The following is a 16,535-nucleotide window of genomic DNA, read 5'->3' on the forward strand; positions in this document are numbered from 1 at the left end:
CATAATGGCCCTGCTTTAAGTGGTTCACTACTACCGCAGCTCACCACACTGTCTCTGCCTCTGCCGCCATCTTGGATCTCCCCAATATGTTTTTTTATGGTCTATGAGCTATCACGTTGGATTTCAGACCCAGCCAAGCAGTGAGATTGGGGTTGAGATGAGTAGAAAGAGGCATGGGAGTGTGGAGGACATGTCTAACATCATGGGAATTAGTTTTGTGTTATTGATGCTGTGGACAGAGATAGTTTCCCTCTGTGAAGTTTAGATAGAGGTCAGATATGGTGCTACTTTGTGTCCCTTGCTATTTTTACAGTTGCCCAATAGATGCATCCTATCTCCATACCTTTCAAGCTATATTCAGAACAGATTATCTGGGAGACTGGGCTCTAGGAGGAGGAATGTGGCATCAGGATTGGAGGTAGACTCATCAACAAACTTTGTTACACAGAAGACACAACCTTGGTTGGTGAAATTGAAGAGAATTTGAGTCTTTTGCTGCATAAGGTCAAGAACTACAGCCTTCAATGTAGACTGAAGCTCAACATCAAGAAAACAAGATTCTTATCTCTGGACCAATTGGTAGCATCATGATAGATAGCAAAGAAATTGAGATTATTAGCAATGTTAGCTTGTTAGCTACACAATCAACACTCTTGGCACCAGCAGTCTGGAAATCAAAATACAAACTGCATTGGAAAAATCTGCTCTAAGGGATGCTTCAGATTTCTGGAGAGCAATGTTATCATTCTAGATACTAAGGTGCACATGATCCAGGCCAAAGTCGTCACTATTATTTGATGTATATCAGAGAGCTGGATAATGACAAGGGTAAAAGAAGACTCTGGATGAGATGGGTTGACTCAGTGACTGGAGTAATAGGGGTAGGTGTGTCAGAGGCTCAGGATAGAGCAAGATTCAGAGCTCTAGTACACAGAGTCATTATGAGTCAGAGTCGACTCAAGAGCACATAACAACAATCTGATTTTCTCAATTTTTTTTATATAGCAAGATGTTGTTTTTGTGCTCCATCAAGCCAGAACTAACCCATAGTTGACACTCCAGTACGTTTGCAGAGGCTGTAAATTACACAGGAGGAGACTGTTTATCCTTCTTCTGAGGAGCATGTGGTGGATTTGAACTCATGCCTTTGTGATTACAACACAGATTCTTACCACTAGAAGTGCTACATTTTAATATCTTTTTTCTTCCAAAATTTTCTGAATACACCATTTTAAATGGATTTAAAATTTAAATGAATTAAACTCTAAACGGATAATAAGAAAACAGAAGAGAACATAGCCATTCCAAGTGGCGGGGAGGAATCACTTAATTTTAATAGTTCATGAAAACACCATTAAGGCACATTCTTATCTTGAAAGCAAACAATAAAGGAGAGGCCCAGGATGTTACAAGGAGTACAGTTTTTGCTATTTCTCCGGCACAAACTACATTTTTGTTGATTTGAATGCACTCCTATGGGAATCTCAATGGCAAGTTTATAATGTTGTTGTTGTGTAACTTTATATCCTGCAGCGTAACTTGCTACCAAAAAAAAACACAAAAAAACAACCCAACGCCATCAAGTTGATTATATGCCTCACAGCAATTCTAGTCAACAGAGTATACCTGCCCCAGGGTTTCAAAAGCTGTAATCTATTGAAGCAGATTGCTACATCTTTCTGTAGAAGAGCAGCTGGTGGCTTTTGTTGGCACCTGAGCACTTAACCACTGCTTTGGGGGAAATGGGCATTAAATAGATTTTTATAAAGTATGTTAAGAAACCCAAAAGTAAATAAACTTAGCTTTTCCTAGTTGTGTAGCTTTGTTCTCAAATCTTAAATGTATTAGTACATTTAAATAACAGAATTATAGTTTGATATTAGGCTATCCTTAAGATTATTTTAATATCTTTTCATTATGAATCAACCACAAGGCTGTTAAGTAACTTTTATGTTAATGTTGAATGACTAACATCTGTTTAAATAACTGACATTTTCATCTACACTGTTAAATATACCAGCATACGATGTTTTTCCACTCTTTACTGCTGAAGTAGTTAGCAATTATTTATGGAACATCTACTAGATTCCTTGCAGAGCATTCAGAAGCCTTCAAAACTCCTTGCTGTTGTGTCTGAACCAACTCATGGCTGACCCTCCACTGGATTTCTGAGGCTGTGAACGACACTGGAGGGCACTGTCCCTCATTTCTCTGCAGAGTTGCTGGTGGACTTGAGCTGAAACCAGGCATGGCTTTGGTGTGGCAGCACGACTCCTTATGCAATCGTGCCCCCAGAGGCCCCTCCCTTCAAGGATGACAGATGCTACCATGCAACCGATCTTTAGTATTCTTTTGCAAAGTAGCACAATAAACTGTACTCATTCAAAATCCTGGTTAATTCTTTAATTAGTAGATAAGACAAATCAAGAATAAATGTCATCTTGCTTCAGTTTTGTGTATCCTGTTCCCTTCTGATTCTTTTCTCTTAACATTCTTTAGTTACATTATCATTTTGAAACCTGAGCTTGCTTTCCTATTTCACTATAACCCATGGACTGCTTACATCACAGGAGAAAGTGAACTTGTTAGTTTCTACTTGACTTAATTCTTGGCTATGGATAAACATACCAATATAGTCTCAGGATATTTTACTTAGAGAAATAAGATCAATCAGTAAATGTTTACTGAAAGTTTAGGACATTCTTAGCAATATGCTAGGTGTTACAAACAGCTACAAATGAATCTTAAACTTGATTGTGATTGTGCCTTCACAAGTAAATTGACTTTGATTTATAAGGCTTTCATTTCTCTATAAAATCATATGCTCGTAAGTATTATAATCATATGAAAACTCTAGTACACCTTTATCCTTATGCTTTTAGCACTTAATCTTCTAACTAGCAGCTTTCCATCAGAATGTCTATATTCAGAGTTCCATATCTCTGGGGAATGCTACCCATCAAACCAATCACTCTCTTTTGGTAGCCAGTTCTGCTCAGTCTTGCCACCAATTATTTGCCACCAATCACCTCAAGGTTATTGACCCTGTATGTTTTCAATAAACTGGCAACCCTCTTTGCAGATGATGCCTTTCACTTTAGTTCTGAACTCTAACTTCCCCGTGTACCTATTAATTACATCCTAACACAGATTGCTAAATTCTGATTTTTTTCCTTCTTTTTTTTTTTTTTTTTGCATGAAACAATAGTAAACACAAATTTCAAAACTAAGACTACCATTACAGGCATATACTTGTGTACATCATTTGGGAAATAAAAATTGCTAATTAAATAAAATCTAAACTCAGTAAATCATGGAATTTTCTCACTGTTTTTTTAATCTATCTTGTAGCTTCCAACAAATGTTCCTTCTTTTTCTTCTTCCTCATCATCTTTTGTTTACTTTTCTTTTTTGTTTTTAAGAAAAGCAGTTGGCCTCTTATCAAATAGGGTTCTCTAAACAGTCTCCCTTAATGGCTGTCCACCTGCCGGGTCCCTTAGCTGTTTGCTTCCTCGCTAATTGGCCTCGTTGGTAGTACTCCACCTCGACCTGGAACTAATATCTTTATCATTTCCTTTAAACTTTGGCCTTATTTTCACTCCACATCGATTATATAATTTTGGTCTCATCCTTCCCGCTATACAAATATGTGTAAGATATAAACAGACAATATTTTGAAGTACTTGGTATTCACCAACTTGGTAGAATGAATTTTCTACAAATTTCTTTAAGATCACTGCTTTGTCTTAGTGTAGGGATAATTTACTCAGTTTAATTAAGTTTGTGAGTATTAAGAATTCAGAATTGAGTCAAGGGGAATGGGATTGGTATGATTTTATTCTCTGTTCAAACTCCTACCTCAGCTTTTCCACTGAAGTTAGGCTAGCAGTTGTTCTATGGACAATGTTGCCCTCTAGTGGCAACTTTTGAGTTGGTAAATTGTTCCATGGAAAATAGTTAATATATGTTTGAATACTTATTATTTGAGTTAAAATGTTTAAAACATTCTTATTTTTCAAAATTATTTATAAAAATCATACATCATGGGAGAGACTAGATAGCATTATGTTGAGTAAACTAACTCAGACTCATAAGGACAAATAGTGCATTTTTATTGTAAGAACAGAAAGATTACTACTAAGATGGATACAAAACTCAAAGGGAAAGTGGACGAAGAGGGTGGGGGCTGAGGAGGGTGGGAAGGGTGGAAAACCACAGGGCACAGAGTTTGGTGAGCAGAGGGAGGGGGTGAAGGTACTACCAAAGATCCTATGGATAAAAATCAAAAGATCCTGAAAAGGCGGGGTAAATAGTGGGCAAGTATCAATGATGATTAATTTTATAAAACATAGTGTATGGAAATGTTGATATGAAACACAATGTGAATGGAAAAAGTGTGAAACACAATGCAAATAAACACAATGTACATGTATATTGTATGCAAACCAAAATAAAAGAAAAATAAATAAAAACCGTTCTACTTAATAGAGTAAAATAAATTGTAGTCATTATTTTTGTTAATGTAATTTAATTATATTTCACAGATTGATTAAAGTAGAAGAACTGGAAAAATACTAGAGGAAGAAAATCTAAGGCAGAGAGTTTTTTAAAATTTTTATTTTATTAATTTTAATGAACATTTACAGGGATTTGGGATTTACATTCATTCATTATTGTATCTTTATCCCTGCCCACCGCTCCGCCTCCAGTTCACTCTTCTCTTTGAAAAGTAAAAGAAAAATTCCTTCATTGGTGTACAATCTTCCGCAATCCCCATCCCACCCTCACCCTTGGAGTACACTCTACTATGCAACCTTCATTCTGGACTCTTGTCATAACCATAATACCCAATCCATATATTGCTTTTGAACTGTTCTCTCCCTCTTCTGTTCCAATGCAGTATACATAATTTATCTAATGTTTCTCAATCTCCCCCCAACCCTGATGTCAGTCCCATTCTACAACAGTGACACTATGTAGTATTTGTCCTTTTGTGACTGAGGTATTTCACTCAGCATAATGTCCTCCAGGATCACCCATTTTGAATAATATTGCATGAGTTCCTTGTTTTTCAATGCAGTATGGTATTCCATTGTCTGAATATACCAGAGCTTCTCTATCCATTCATTTGTTGATAAGCACTTAGGTTGTTTTCAACTCCTTGCTTTTATGAGCAAAGTCACAATAAATATGGGTGTGCATATATCTGCTTGGTTGGCAGTTATGGTTTCTTTAGGGTTTATTCCCAGCAGAAGAATTGCTGGGTCAAACACTATTTATATTTGCAACTTTTCTGAGAAAGCGCCATACAGCCTTCCATAGCGCACCATTTTACACTCTCATCAACAGTGAATAAGAGTACCAGTTTTCTGTAACCTCGCCAGCATTTGTTGTTTGCTGCTCTGTTAAATTTTGCTATGCTAACTGGGGTGAGATGATATCTCATAGTTGTTTTGACTTGTATCTCTCTTAGAGCTAGGGATTTTGAACATTTCTTCATGTATTTGCTAGCCATCTGAATGTCTTCTTTAGTAAAATGTCTGTTCATATCCTGTGCCCATTTTTCAATTGGCTTATTTACCTTTATCTTGTGGTGCTCGAGTACAGATTGGAGGAAAATATTTGGTAACGACATGTCAGACAAGGCAGAGTTTTAAGTGGGTTACAGCTACAAAATGGAAGGAGTACTGCCTTTCACCAGAAGAAATCTAAATGCGAATATTGACTTTCTTTTTTCAAGTTTCCTATATGTTGTGAAGAAGAGTGGGAGGAAGGAGAGAGGAATAAAGTTGGTCATCAAATTTTACATTTCCTCATTCAATTTTGAAGGAAAAAGGGTTTCACTAGTCTGAAATTGATGAAACAAGTTGTACCTCTTGCTATGGTTGTTAGGTGTCATTGAACCGAATACAACTCATAGTGACTATGAACAACAGACCTGAACCTTGGCCTATACTGGGCGTTCTCATCATGTCTGATACGTGTGCGCCCCTTTCTGAAGGCGCTGTGTCAATCCAACTCATCGAGGTAGTCCTCACTTTTACTGACCCTCGATCTTTCCAAGCACAATGCTTCTCTCTAACCTTCAACCTACATGCCAGGATGAAGCTTCGGCATCTTTGACTGCAAGGAGAACTCTTAACTCTTGCTGCACATTTGGTTGGTTGGTTGGCTCGTTTATTGATTGATTGATTGGTTGATTTATGATTTGTGTTTGGGGATTTGTTGGTAGTTGTCTATTTTTCCTTTTTTTTAAAAAAAAAGAATAATCTATTGGCTTGCTCAAAAGTTTGTGAAATAGTGTTTCACACTATTCTTCATTCATATTATGTTTTATACAATCATTCCCATGCTTTACATTTTATAAAATCAGTCACCATTTATTTTTTATGAATTTTAATGAAAGTTTACAGAGACTTTCTATTTTCATTCATTCATTGTTACCCTTTTCTCCCTGCCCAACCTCCCCCCCCGCCCACTCCAGTTCACTCTTCTCTTTGAAAACTAAAAGAAAAATGCTTTCACTATTATACAATCCCTCCCTTCAATTCCATTCCCCTATGGAGCCTTTGTTCTGGACTCCTGTCATGACAATAATACCTAGTCATATATATCTCTCCCTCAATGCAGTATACATAATTAATCCCATCTTTCTCAGTCTCCCCCCAACCATAATGTCAGTCCTGTTTTACAACAGTGGCACTATGCAACATCTGTCCTTTTGTGACTGAGGTATTTCACTCAGCATAATGTCCTACAGGATCAACAATTTGTATAATATTTCATAAGTTCCTTGTTTTTCACTGCAGCATGGTATTCCATTGTGTGAATATACCAGAGCTTCTCTATCCATTCATTGGTTATGGGCACTTAGGTTGTCTCCAACTTTTTGCTATTATGAACAAAGCCGCAATAAACATGAGTGTGCATATATCTGTTTGGGTGGCAGTTATCGTTTCTTTGGGGTATATTCCCAGTAGAGGAATTGCTGGGTCAAATGCTTTTTATATTTGCAACTTTTTGAGAAAGCACCATACAGCCTTCCATAGTGGTTGTACCATTTTACACTCCTACCAACAGTGAATAAGGGGTCCAGTTTTCTGTAACCGTGCCAGCATTTGTTGTTTGCTGTTCTGTTAAATTTTGCTGTTCTTACTGGGGTGAGATGATACTTCATAGTTGTTTTGAGTCACCATTATTTTAAAGACATATCTATTTGTTCTTCTGACAGTCCATGGGGTATATGTAGTCTTCTCCAACACCTCACCTCAAATACATCAATTCTTCACCTGTTATCCTTATTCATGGTCCAACTCTCAAATGCATAGCAAATAATGGAAAAGTCCATGGCCTGAACCAGACATACTTCAGTCTTTAAACTGACATCACTGCTCTTCTATACAATGGAGAGATCCCTGACAGCAGACTTTTCCAATACAACACGTCTCCTGATCTTGCTGTAGGTACCAAGTGTGTTGATTTTTGACTCACCATAGTAAAAATACAATTATTTTTACAATCAAATTAAATAATTATCCAACCAGAATGATACAATCACGATTTATGAATTGTGTCAGGAAGTATGAGGATGGCATAGGACAGGACCATGATCAGATCTGTTGTTCATAGGGTCACTGTGCGTCATACTCAATTTGATGGCACCCAACAACAGCAGTATAATAATATAGGGTTTTTACTAAGTTATCATGTTTCATGAGGTTTAGTGTGAATTTTAAGAAGAGGTTATAACTTGGGACATTCTTTTTTTCATGTTACTCTTGCATGCCACCTTGTGAGCAAGAAAAGGTAGTTTACACTGTTTTCCTGATAAGAATTATGTCTAAATTTTGGCCACCAAAGCAATTCCTTTTATGTTATGTTGATAATATATCGGTTAAGGAGCCTTAGTAATGCAATGGTTAGTTCCTCAACTGTCAACTGAAAGGTGAGGTTCAAACTCACTAGCTGCTCTGTGGGAGAAAGGTGTGGTGATCAGCTTTCATAAAGATTTTCAGGAAACCCTGTTGGACAGTTCAACTCCATCGTTTAGGGTTGCTATGAATCTGAATCTATCAGACAGCATACAACAATGTATTCTTTACTGAATTCTTTGTTTAGAGAAATTATTTACTAGGCTGATTTACCACAAATGTAGTCAGGAAGAAAATAGAAGTTAAAAAAAACAAACTTCTGTTGCAATAATTAGCAAGCTGTATCTATATAAACTGAGAAATAAATTCACACTGAATGTCTGGTAAGAGATCCTGCTCTTCAGCCTTCTCTACTGGAAGCTATTGGGGGAACAACAACCACCACAAACCCCCAACTGCAGATATTTAAAAGAAAGCATAGGCAAAGTTTTACATTTTTTTATTTGTTGAATTTGTTATTGTTGTCAGTTGCCCTGCCAAGTAGACATTTCAGTAGGTAGTAAATATTTGTTGGGCATTTATTGAATCAGTTCTAAAACTGCTTCTGATATTTGAACTTGTCCAGGGAGTTTGAGAAACTATTATTGTTCTCAGAACTAGTATTGAATGTTTATTGATACTGTAGAAAGTTAGTAGAAACATACATCAAAGCAATAAGAGTTTATCAAACTACTCCGATTTACTGTTGAGTTTCCAAATCCTCAGGGCTGAAATAGAGACTCATTATTGTTAGAGGTTTGGAGTTAATAATTCACTGGAGTAACAGACACATGGCATTCAGCTCACAGAGCCTTGAGGCACTTAATTAGGAGTTTACAAAACAGTTAAGAGTGCAGGAGCACAGAGCAAGTGGAGAAAAGCAGCATTTGTTTATATTCTTCGTAAAGATGTTAAAATATCAATATTGTAAGGCTAAAAAACTTCAGTACACAATAACAATATACATTTCAATTGTTTAAAAAGGATGAAAAAAATTACAGTATCATCCATATAAAAAAAGAATGTTGACTATTGCTAAACAAATGATTTTATCATGTATTTAAATGCATATTTTAAATGATAAATTTATCATTGATTTAAATAAATATTTTATCAATGACTAGCAAAAAATATCATCTATTCCTGCGAAGTTAATAATATTTTGACTAATTTTATTTATTTTTTTAAAAAATTATACGTATAATGGTGGTCTATGGAAGTTTGGGTGGCCTAGTGGTAAGAAGCTGTGCTATCAACCTGAAGGCCTGAGATTCAAATCTGCTAATTGCCCTGTGAGAGAAAAATGGGCAGTCTTCTTCCTCGTGATTAACTGGCTCTGAAACACCACTGGAAAGCCACCTATGGGAGAGTACTTATTCCAAGTTTCATAGTAACAACAGTGGTAAAGAATTGTGCTGTCAACCCAAAGGTAGTCAGTTTGAATCTACTAGTTGTACCATAGGAGAAAGATGGGCTATCTCATCCCATGTGATGTACAACCTCTGGAACACTGTTGGAGAGTCAGCTATGAGCTATCTTGATGACAGATTACAACATTTTAAAGTATATATACACAAGTATGAATATATACATATATGTCCTTGGATTACTGCTACTAAGCCCTAAAAAACAATCAACAGAAAACCCAATAAGGACAAAAGTAAATTTTCTGCCTATGTCATTGCATGCTTACTTAATCTAGAACTGTGACTATAAATTTCTTGCTCTTATCAGAAGTAATGGTATTTTATGAAACATTTTATTGACAATAAATCTTTATGAAAGAAACTAATAAGCAATAACCTTCAAAGCATTAAAATTTGGTCTTGTCCATTGTACCAAGTCTATGAATCCATGAATAAAAGCATATAAAGCTTTTATAAAGTTATTACATTTATATAAACTGAAAATATTATAAATGTAAAACTATAAGCACAAATGCAAAACACCTGCAATAGTTTTGAGATTCAATATATTTATAGCTACACTTTATGCTGTGATATCTAGGAACTACTCTATATATTAAATAATTATATTAAAATTAATCGAGGAATTCAAAGCAAGGCAATTAATGTGAAGAGTAGTGTGGTAAGAGGGGCAGAAGAAAAGAAGCCTTTAAACATTCCTGTGTTGTGTAGAATTCTAAAAGACATAAATTGTGCTCTTTTTCCGAGGAGTCAAGTTACTGTCTTCATAGTTTATTCCATCTAACTGAAGAATGTATAAATGGTTTATTGAACAACTGAGCAATTTAAAAACACACAAAAGAATAAGCACAGAAGAGATGCTCTTTAGAACCAACACTTCAAAGCCAAACAGCTTAGAAACAAATTATAGCATAACAAGGCACAATGCATACAGTAATCAATACCAAAATATCTAAGAAAGAATGAAAATAACATTTAAGAGTATTTTTAAAAAACCATTCAATAGCATTATTTTCCCTAAGTTGCCTTAAAGTACAGTTGTTGTTGTTGGTTTTTTGTTTTGGTTTGGTTTGGTCTTTCTCTGACTCATTACCAAAGATATATTTATAACCGAACAGTCATTTTCTCTTCCTATTAAACACAATTTGGCAAATTATATTCTTAAAGGAATTGATCATCAACATCACACTCACATGGTGATTAGTCTAAGGGCTTTGATTACTCACCATTTTTCCCCCACAACTTCTTTGATTTCATTTTCTGAGCTCTCTTCAGCATTTGCTGAGCAGTAGAAATATCCTTAAAGCCCCTATTAAAAGATTACATTTAATAAATGCAAACCAAATATATATACATATAAATTATATGAAGCTACATTTTGCTGTCTCTTAAAAGAGATTAATCTGAGAATTAGTTTCTTAAAAATTAATAGAGGTATTCTTGAAATTTAAAAAAATATATGAGACTCTCAGTTTACTTTTTAGTGTAAAAGAGATCACATACCATTCTTCTGAAATCTGTTTTTCTTTTTCAGATTTTAGCAAACTTTTTCTACTGGTCTTTGATTCAGGTGTCCAAGACGGAGTTCTATTTTCTAGTCTGGCAATAGGGAAGAAACCTCAGCTTTAATTGTATCAACACAACTATATTAGCACGTTTTTAAAACTACATGCTGTTTATGTGTATTAAGCAGGGAAATAAAATCCATTTAAGTTACAGAAAAAAAATCTTTATCTTGAAAAGTAATAAAAGTCTGCCATTAATTTTAAATGTTTACATTTCAATTACTTAAAGCATATTTCAATTCTTTTATCAAAAGGAATGCAGCACATTTTTATTTAATCCTTATCTCTTCCAGCACAGCAAGATTTCAGTCTCCTTTTTTTACATTACATTATTTCACTGACATTTAGAATTTTCAGTTGCTTTACTGTGCCTTTACCTGTTACCTTTTTCTTACGTTTAGAATGACATAAACTCATTCTGATTCTTTTTCATCATTAAATGTTCTTGCACCTTCTACACAAGTTAATTCATACTGAATTTCATCATTTCATTATAAACTTTTATAATGAATATAATATTCTTGTTATTTATCAGTAGATCTTCCAAAAGAAGAAGTTACCTTACCTGCTATTCAACTGAGTGGGTTCTGGTGAGGACATATTTTCTTTCTCATTGCATACCCATGCTTGAGCTGGATGACTTAGTAAATTAAGTGTGGTGTCATCATATTTGAAGGCTTGAGAGTGCTTATCAGGAAGAAAATACAGGGTAAGTAAATATAAGGTAAATTTAAAAAAATTCTAGCCTTTATATTATGTTACTTTACCAAATAGCTTGCTTCTTCAAGGGATAGTCATAAAAATTTAAAATAGTAATAAAATTAAATTCAAGATATATATACATAACGGCCTTTGATGTAGAGGCAAGAGAGATACTTTTTTGGTATGGTTTGCATATACAAAATGATTAATTGTGAAGATTAAAAAAAATCTTGGAAAACAAAAACTTCAAAGATTATCAAATAAATAACAGATATTGCAGTTCCTTGACCTCTGACTGAAAATCTTCAGCTGTTGCCCTCTTAATGCATCTTTTTGTTATTTTAAAAGTGCTGTCAACCAGTGATTTTAGTCCACTGCCAAACAGGCAGCTGAAGCACATCATTTTCTTTTTTTTGCTACTGTGAAATAAAGTGTTGAAAGAAATCCAAAATAAAGAAAAAAATTAGAAGCAAATGAAAGAAAAGCTACATGAAAAATTACATCTGGGGATGCGGAAGATGTCAGAGGTTCCTAAAGTAATTGTGCTTTTCAAGTCAATAAATCGCATTATTAATCACTGCAGCATAGCATAACCCTAAGAAATGAGCAAAGATCGAGCACTAAGAAGTTTCTGTGACATGTTACCTTTGGCCAGTGCAGCTGGTTTGGTGGAAGCTGTGTTTGTGAAGGGAAGCAAGAGGAATGTAAAGCTGGCCATTCTTTCTCTAAGGCAGCCTGCACAAATAATGACATGAAAAGGTACACAACTCAGTGTCCGTCATTTCCACAGAATACTTTTCAAATTGTTGTATTTACTGCAGACATTAAGAGATTATATCTGAATTTCTATTTACAAAAAATTACTCTTTGCAATTGCAATTGTAAGATGCTATGTATTTCTTTAATGCACATGTATTTAAAAACTGGGATGACTTTCTATCCCAAAAGCTGGATAAAAGAACTCGAGTGCCGTGAAAAATACATGATGGAAATTTTATAACTTCGTGATCAGTATACAGTATATTTTACTGTTTGACTCTGAGGCAACTCTCAACATAGCCGATAAACATATTTTCTCTCTGCAAAAAATACAAGTAAAACTCATTATTAAAATATTTTTGTCCACTAGGTTGTAATAGCTTTTCTATAAGAATTTATTAGATGTTTCCTTCGATTTTTAGAATTTTCACAACTTTTCTGAATTGAAAATGGTTTATAGCAATAAATAAAACATCATTAAAACCAGGATTCCTTATGTCATCTCATGTTTTAAATTCAACTGTTTAAGTAAAAGTACATGTTTAAATTTTAAATTACATTTTAAATAATCTTTTCTACATTTAAAACATCTTCCATTCATTTATGGGCATTCCAATTTTATGCTTGGTAGGGTGGAGAGACAGCACAGGAGGGGAAGACCCTCTATGAGGTGGACTGATTCAGTGACTGCGGTAATTGGGATGGGTGTGTCAGAGACAGTGCAACTGGCACAGGATAGAGCAGAGTTTAGGGCTGTTGTACATAGGGTCGCTATGAGTCACAAGTGGCACATAGCAACAACAACAACATATTGCACTGCAATGCAACTCTACTAGCTATAACTCTATAATTTAAAAAATAGTAATATAAATTTTTCCTTGGATTATCTGACATTGCTGTCATAAACATCTATAATTTTATAATATTCTTTGAATATAATAAAAAGATAATCATAATATTATTCACCTAATTTTAAAATAGAGTCTAAAGTGATAAAACTCATATATTATATAAGCACTAACACCATTACAGTCTGAGATAATACATTTTTCCATTTGCACAGTTTCAGTGATTACTGCTTTTTGACAACTTTTTGGAGAGTAATTTAAAAAGGTAAGATTAATACATCTTGATTACAGTTCTATGACCAAGCATTTACTCTGGAAATTTAACAGTTGTTGTTGTTGTTGTTATGTGCCGTCGAGTCACGTACAACTCTTAGCAACCCTATGTACAACAGGCCTAAACTCTGCTCTGTCCTGTGCCAATCACACTGTCTCTGACACTCCCATTCCCCAGTCACTGAATCAATCCACCTCACAGAGGGCCTTCCCCTATTGCGCTGTCCCTCCACCCTCCCAAGCATGATGTCCCTCTCTAAGGACGGGTTTCTCCTTACAACATGTCCCAAGTATGTTAGAGGGAGCCTCAGAATCCTTGCCTCCAAGAAGCCGCCTGGTTTAACACTTTCCAGGATGAATCTGTTTGTTTTCCTAGCAGTCCATGGTACTCTCAATACTCTTCTCCAGCACCACGGTTCATTTAACTACTCATTTAAAATATAGAAGTATTCTATACAAAATAGGACACTTCTATTCAGTGGTTTGGAACACTTCCAGATTCTTTCTAGGCACAGATTATTAGCTACATTAGACCTGAAATGAGAAGAAAGTGTAAGTACTTCGAAAATCATAGAGTTTTAAAGAACAACATTTTGAGCATTTAAAAAGAAGTTGTGAAAAAAAAAATGGTCCCAATTAAGTAATTTATTCATTTATAATGTACATTAAGAAGTCTTGGGAGAGTAGTGGGCTAAACTTTGGGCTGCTAACTAAAAGACTGATAGTTCAAATCTGCTAGGCATCTCAAGGGAGAGAGATGAGATAGCTTCCATTAAATTTTATAGCCTTATAATCTCGAAGGGACTACCCTTTTCCACAGGGATGCCATGAGTTGAAATCAACTTGATGCCAGGAAGTGTTTTCTATATAACGCATATACTAAAAAATTTAGTTTAGTATTGATACTGCTCTAGGGTATAGACTGATATTTAATGCAAAATTTTTAACACTCTTCAGAGCTCAGGTATTTTCATTCTTTCTTTTGTCTGATAAAAGAAAGAACAATGCAGCTCAACTCAAGGGAAGATAAAGGTCAGTGAAACCCATCTTTGTGATCTGATGAAAAGTATTAATTACAATGAAGAGATGAAGAAGCAATATCCCAAAAGTCAATATGCCATCTGAGAGGATCAGCCTTGCCAGATAAAGATCCTAATTGTTTTTACGTTGATTTTATACAGACAAATTTATTGTTTCTTTTTCTTCAATACCTGTCAAATGATCTTCTGATACTCTCTGATATTGCAGCTGCCTTTCCTTTGCAGGACGTTCCACAGATCATGTTAATGGAGTTCTCTTTTTATGAAAAGTCACATCAAGTCTAGGGCAAATTTTTGTTTGATATCTAAAAATGTATAAAACCTTAAAATAGTTTTTATTGGTTTGAACAAAAGGTCAAAAACTTTTATGAGTTTCTAAACCATTTTTTCAGACCATTTCTCTTTGAAATTTCTAGAAATATTTAGGGGAAGTTTAGTATAAAAAGTTAAGGATGCTTTTAGTAATTATAAATCACAACAAAAATATTACTAAGATCACTGATTTATATGAGTTCAAAGTTATTAAAATCAAGTATATTTGGCAGTACCTAGAATGTTGAAGAAAAAAAACCCCTCAAAATGTCAGAAGCAAGAGTTATAAATATATCATGATTATTTTAAATGCACGTTAATATATCATGCTTACCCCTGAATACTCATACAAATTTCAGTTACTGCTCAAGAAAATCCTCTGTTCTTATTTTCTGCAACTTACAACTCAGGATCTCGAAGACGTCTGTTTATTATAGCAACTATTTCATATTTACTTATAGAATGAAGTTACATTTGAACTTGGGTAGATTTGTAACTGTGTATTGAACAGATGAACATTTGATCAGATTTGGCTCTTGAGCAGAAAATAAATCACTGTATTTCAATCTAACGTGGACTGGATAGTAAATCTATTAATAAGAGAAATCACATATAACATCTTTATATGTATGTGCAAAAAATTTTCATGCCATTTAAAAGAATCTATTTAATCTGATTTGCTCTAAACCGTAAGCTGGATCTTGCCCACCTTAAAATAATGTGATTTTGAAATTTTTTACTTTATATTAGTTTGCTTACAAAGATCCTATACATTGTATTTCACAAAATTCTTCTTAGACATTATGTTTCATACAATCATTCCCATGCATTATATTTTATAAAATTAATCACCATTGGACTATAACCATCATTACCCTGTCTTTTCAGGTTCCCCCTGGATCTTTCCCATTTCCTTTACCTCTTCTCTCCACCCACCAAACTATGCAACCCTGTGATTTTTGCCCCTACACATCCCACCTCTTCCCTCCGTGGGTCCTATACATGTTTTACCAGTAATCCTTCTACTTTTACAATAATGATCTTATGCAGTATTTGTCCTATGAGACTGAGTTAGTTCACTTAATATAATGTTCTCTAGTCTCTCCCAAGTTATGTACTCTTTTCAAAATCGTTTCTGAGTGTTGCATAGTATTCCAACGTGTGAATGAACCACAGTTTCTCATTTCATTCATTTGTGGTTGGCCATGAGCTGTTCTTGTGACGGTGACTAATGCTGCTATGAACAATGGTGTACAAATCTCCATTTCTATCTCAGTTCTAATCTCTTTAAGGTATATTCCTAGTAGTGGAATAGCTGAGTCATACAGAGTTTTTATGTTCAACATTTTGAGGAAAGGCCAAACTGCCTTCTGGAGTGGTTGTATCATTTTACACTCTCACCAAAAGTGTATGAGAGATCCCACCTCTCCCCCACTTTTTATTATAGGTGCTTGATATTTAAAGGCATTAAAATGACCATTTAAAATATTGTCACAATATGTGTAGAAATATGAGGTACTCAAGGAGAATGTCATTGTAAGGTACTATATTTCTCTATGGTACAAAAATGCACTGTCCTATCTAACTACATAGAATGTGTGGGATACCTGTACTTGAATGCTGGAGTTTGGAAAAGTTCACTGTGAAGGAGGGAGTTAAAGTGGTTTTGAGAATAGTGCCTTTTCATGACTATATTTTT

General features: G+C 34.7%; 1 protein-coding gene across 1 annotated transcript in view; it reads right to left on the reverse strand.

Annotated features, from left to right (window-relative positions):
* LRRIQ1 (leucine-rich repeats and IQ motif containing 1) overlaps positions 1 to 16,535 on the reverse strand; it is a 267,992-nt gene that overhangs the window by 101,591 nt on the left and 149,866 nt on the right. The window contains 4 exon segments of the mRNA XM_006882532.1: positions 10,564 to 10,646; positions 10,841 to 10,936; positions 11,468 to 11,589; positions 12,250 to 12,339. Of these exon segments, the coding sequence (XP_006882594.1) occupies positions 10,564 to 10,646; positions 10,841 to 10,936; positions 11,468 to 11,589; positions 12,250 to 12,339 (391 nt within the window).

The sequence above is a fragment of the Elephantulus edwardii genome, unplaced genomic scaffold, assembly GCF_000299155.1.
Source record: "Elephantulus edwardii isolate Elephantulus edwardi_28Jun2011 unplaced genomic scaffold, EleEdw1.0 scaffold00021, whole genome shotgun sequence".
NCBI lineage: Eukaryota > Metazoa > Chordata > Mammalia > Macroscelidea > Macroscelididae > Elephantulus > Elephantulus edwardii.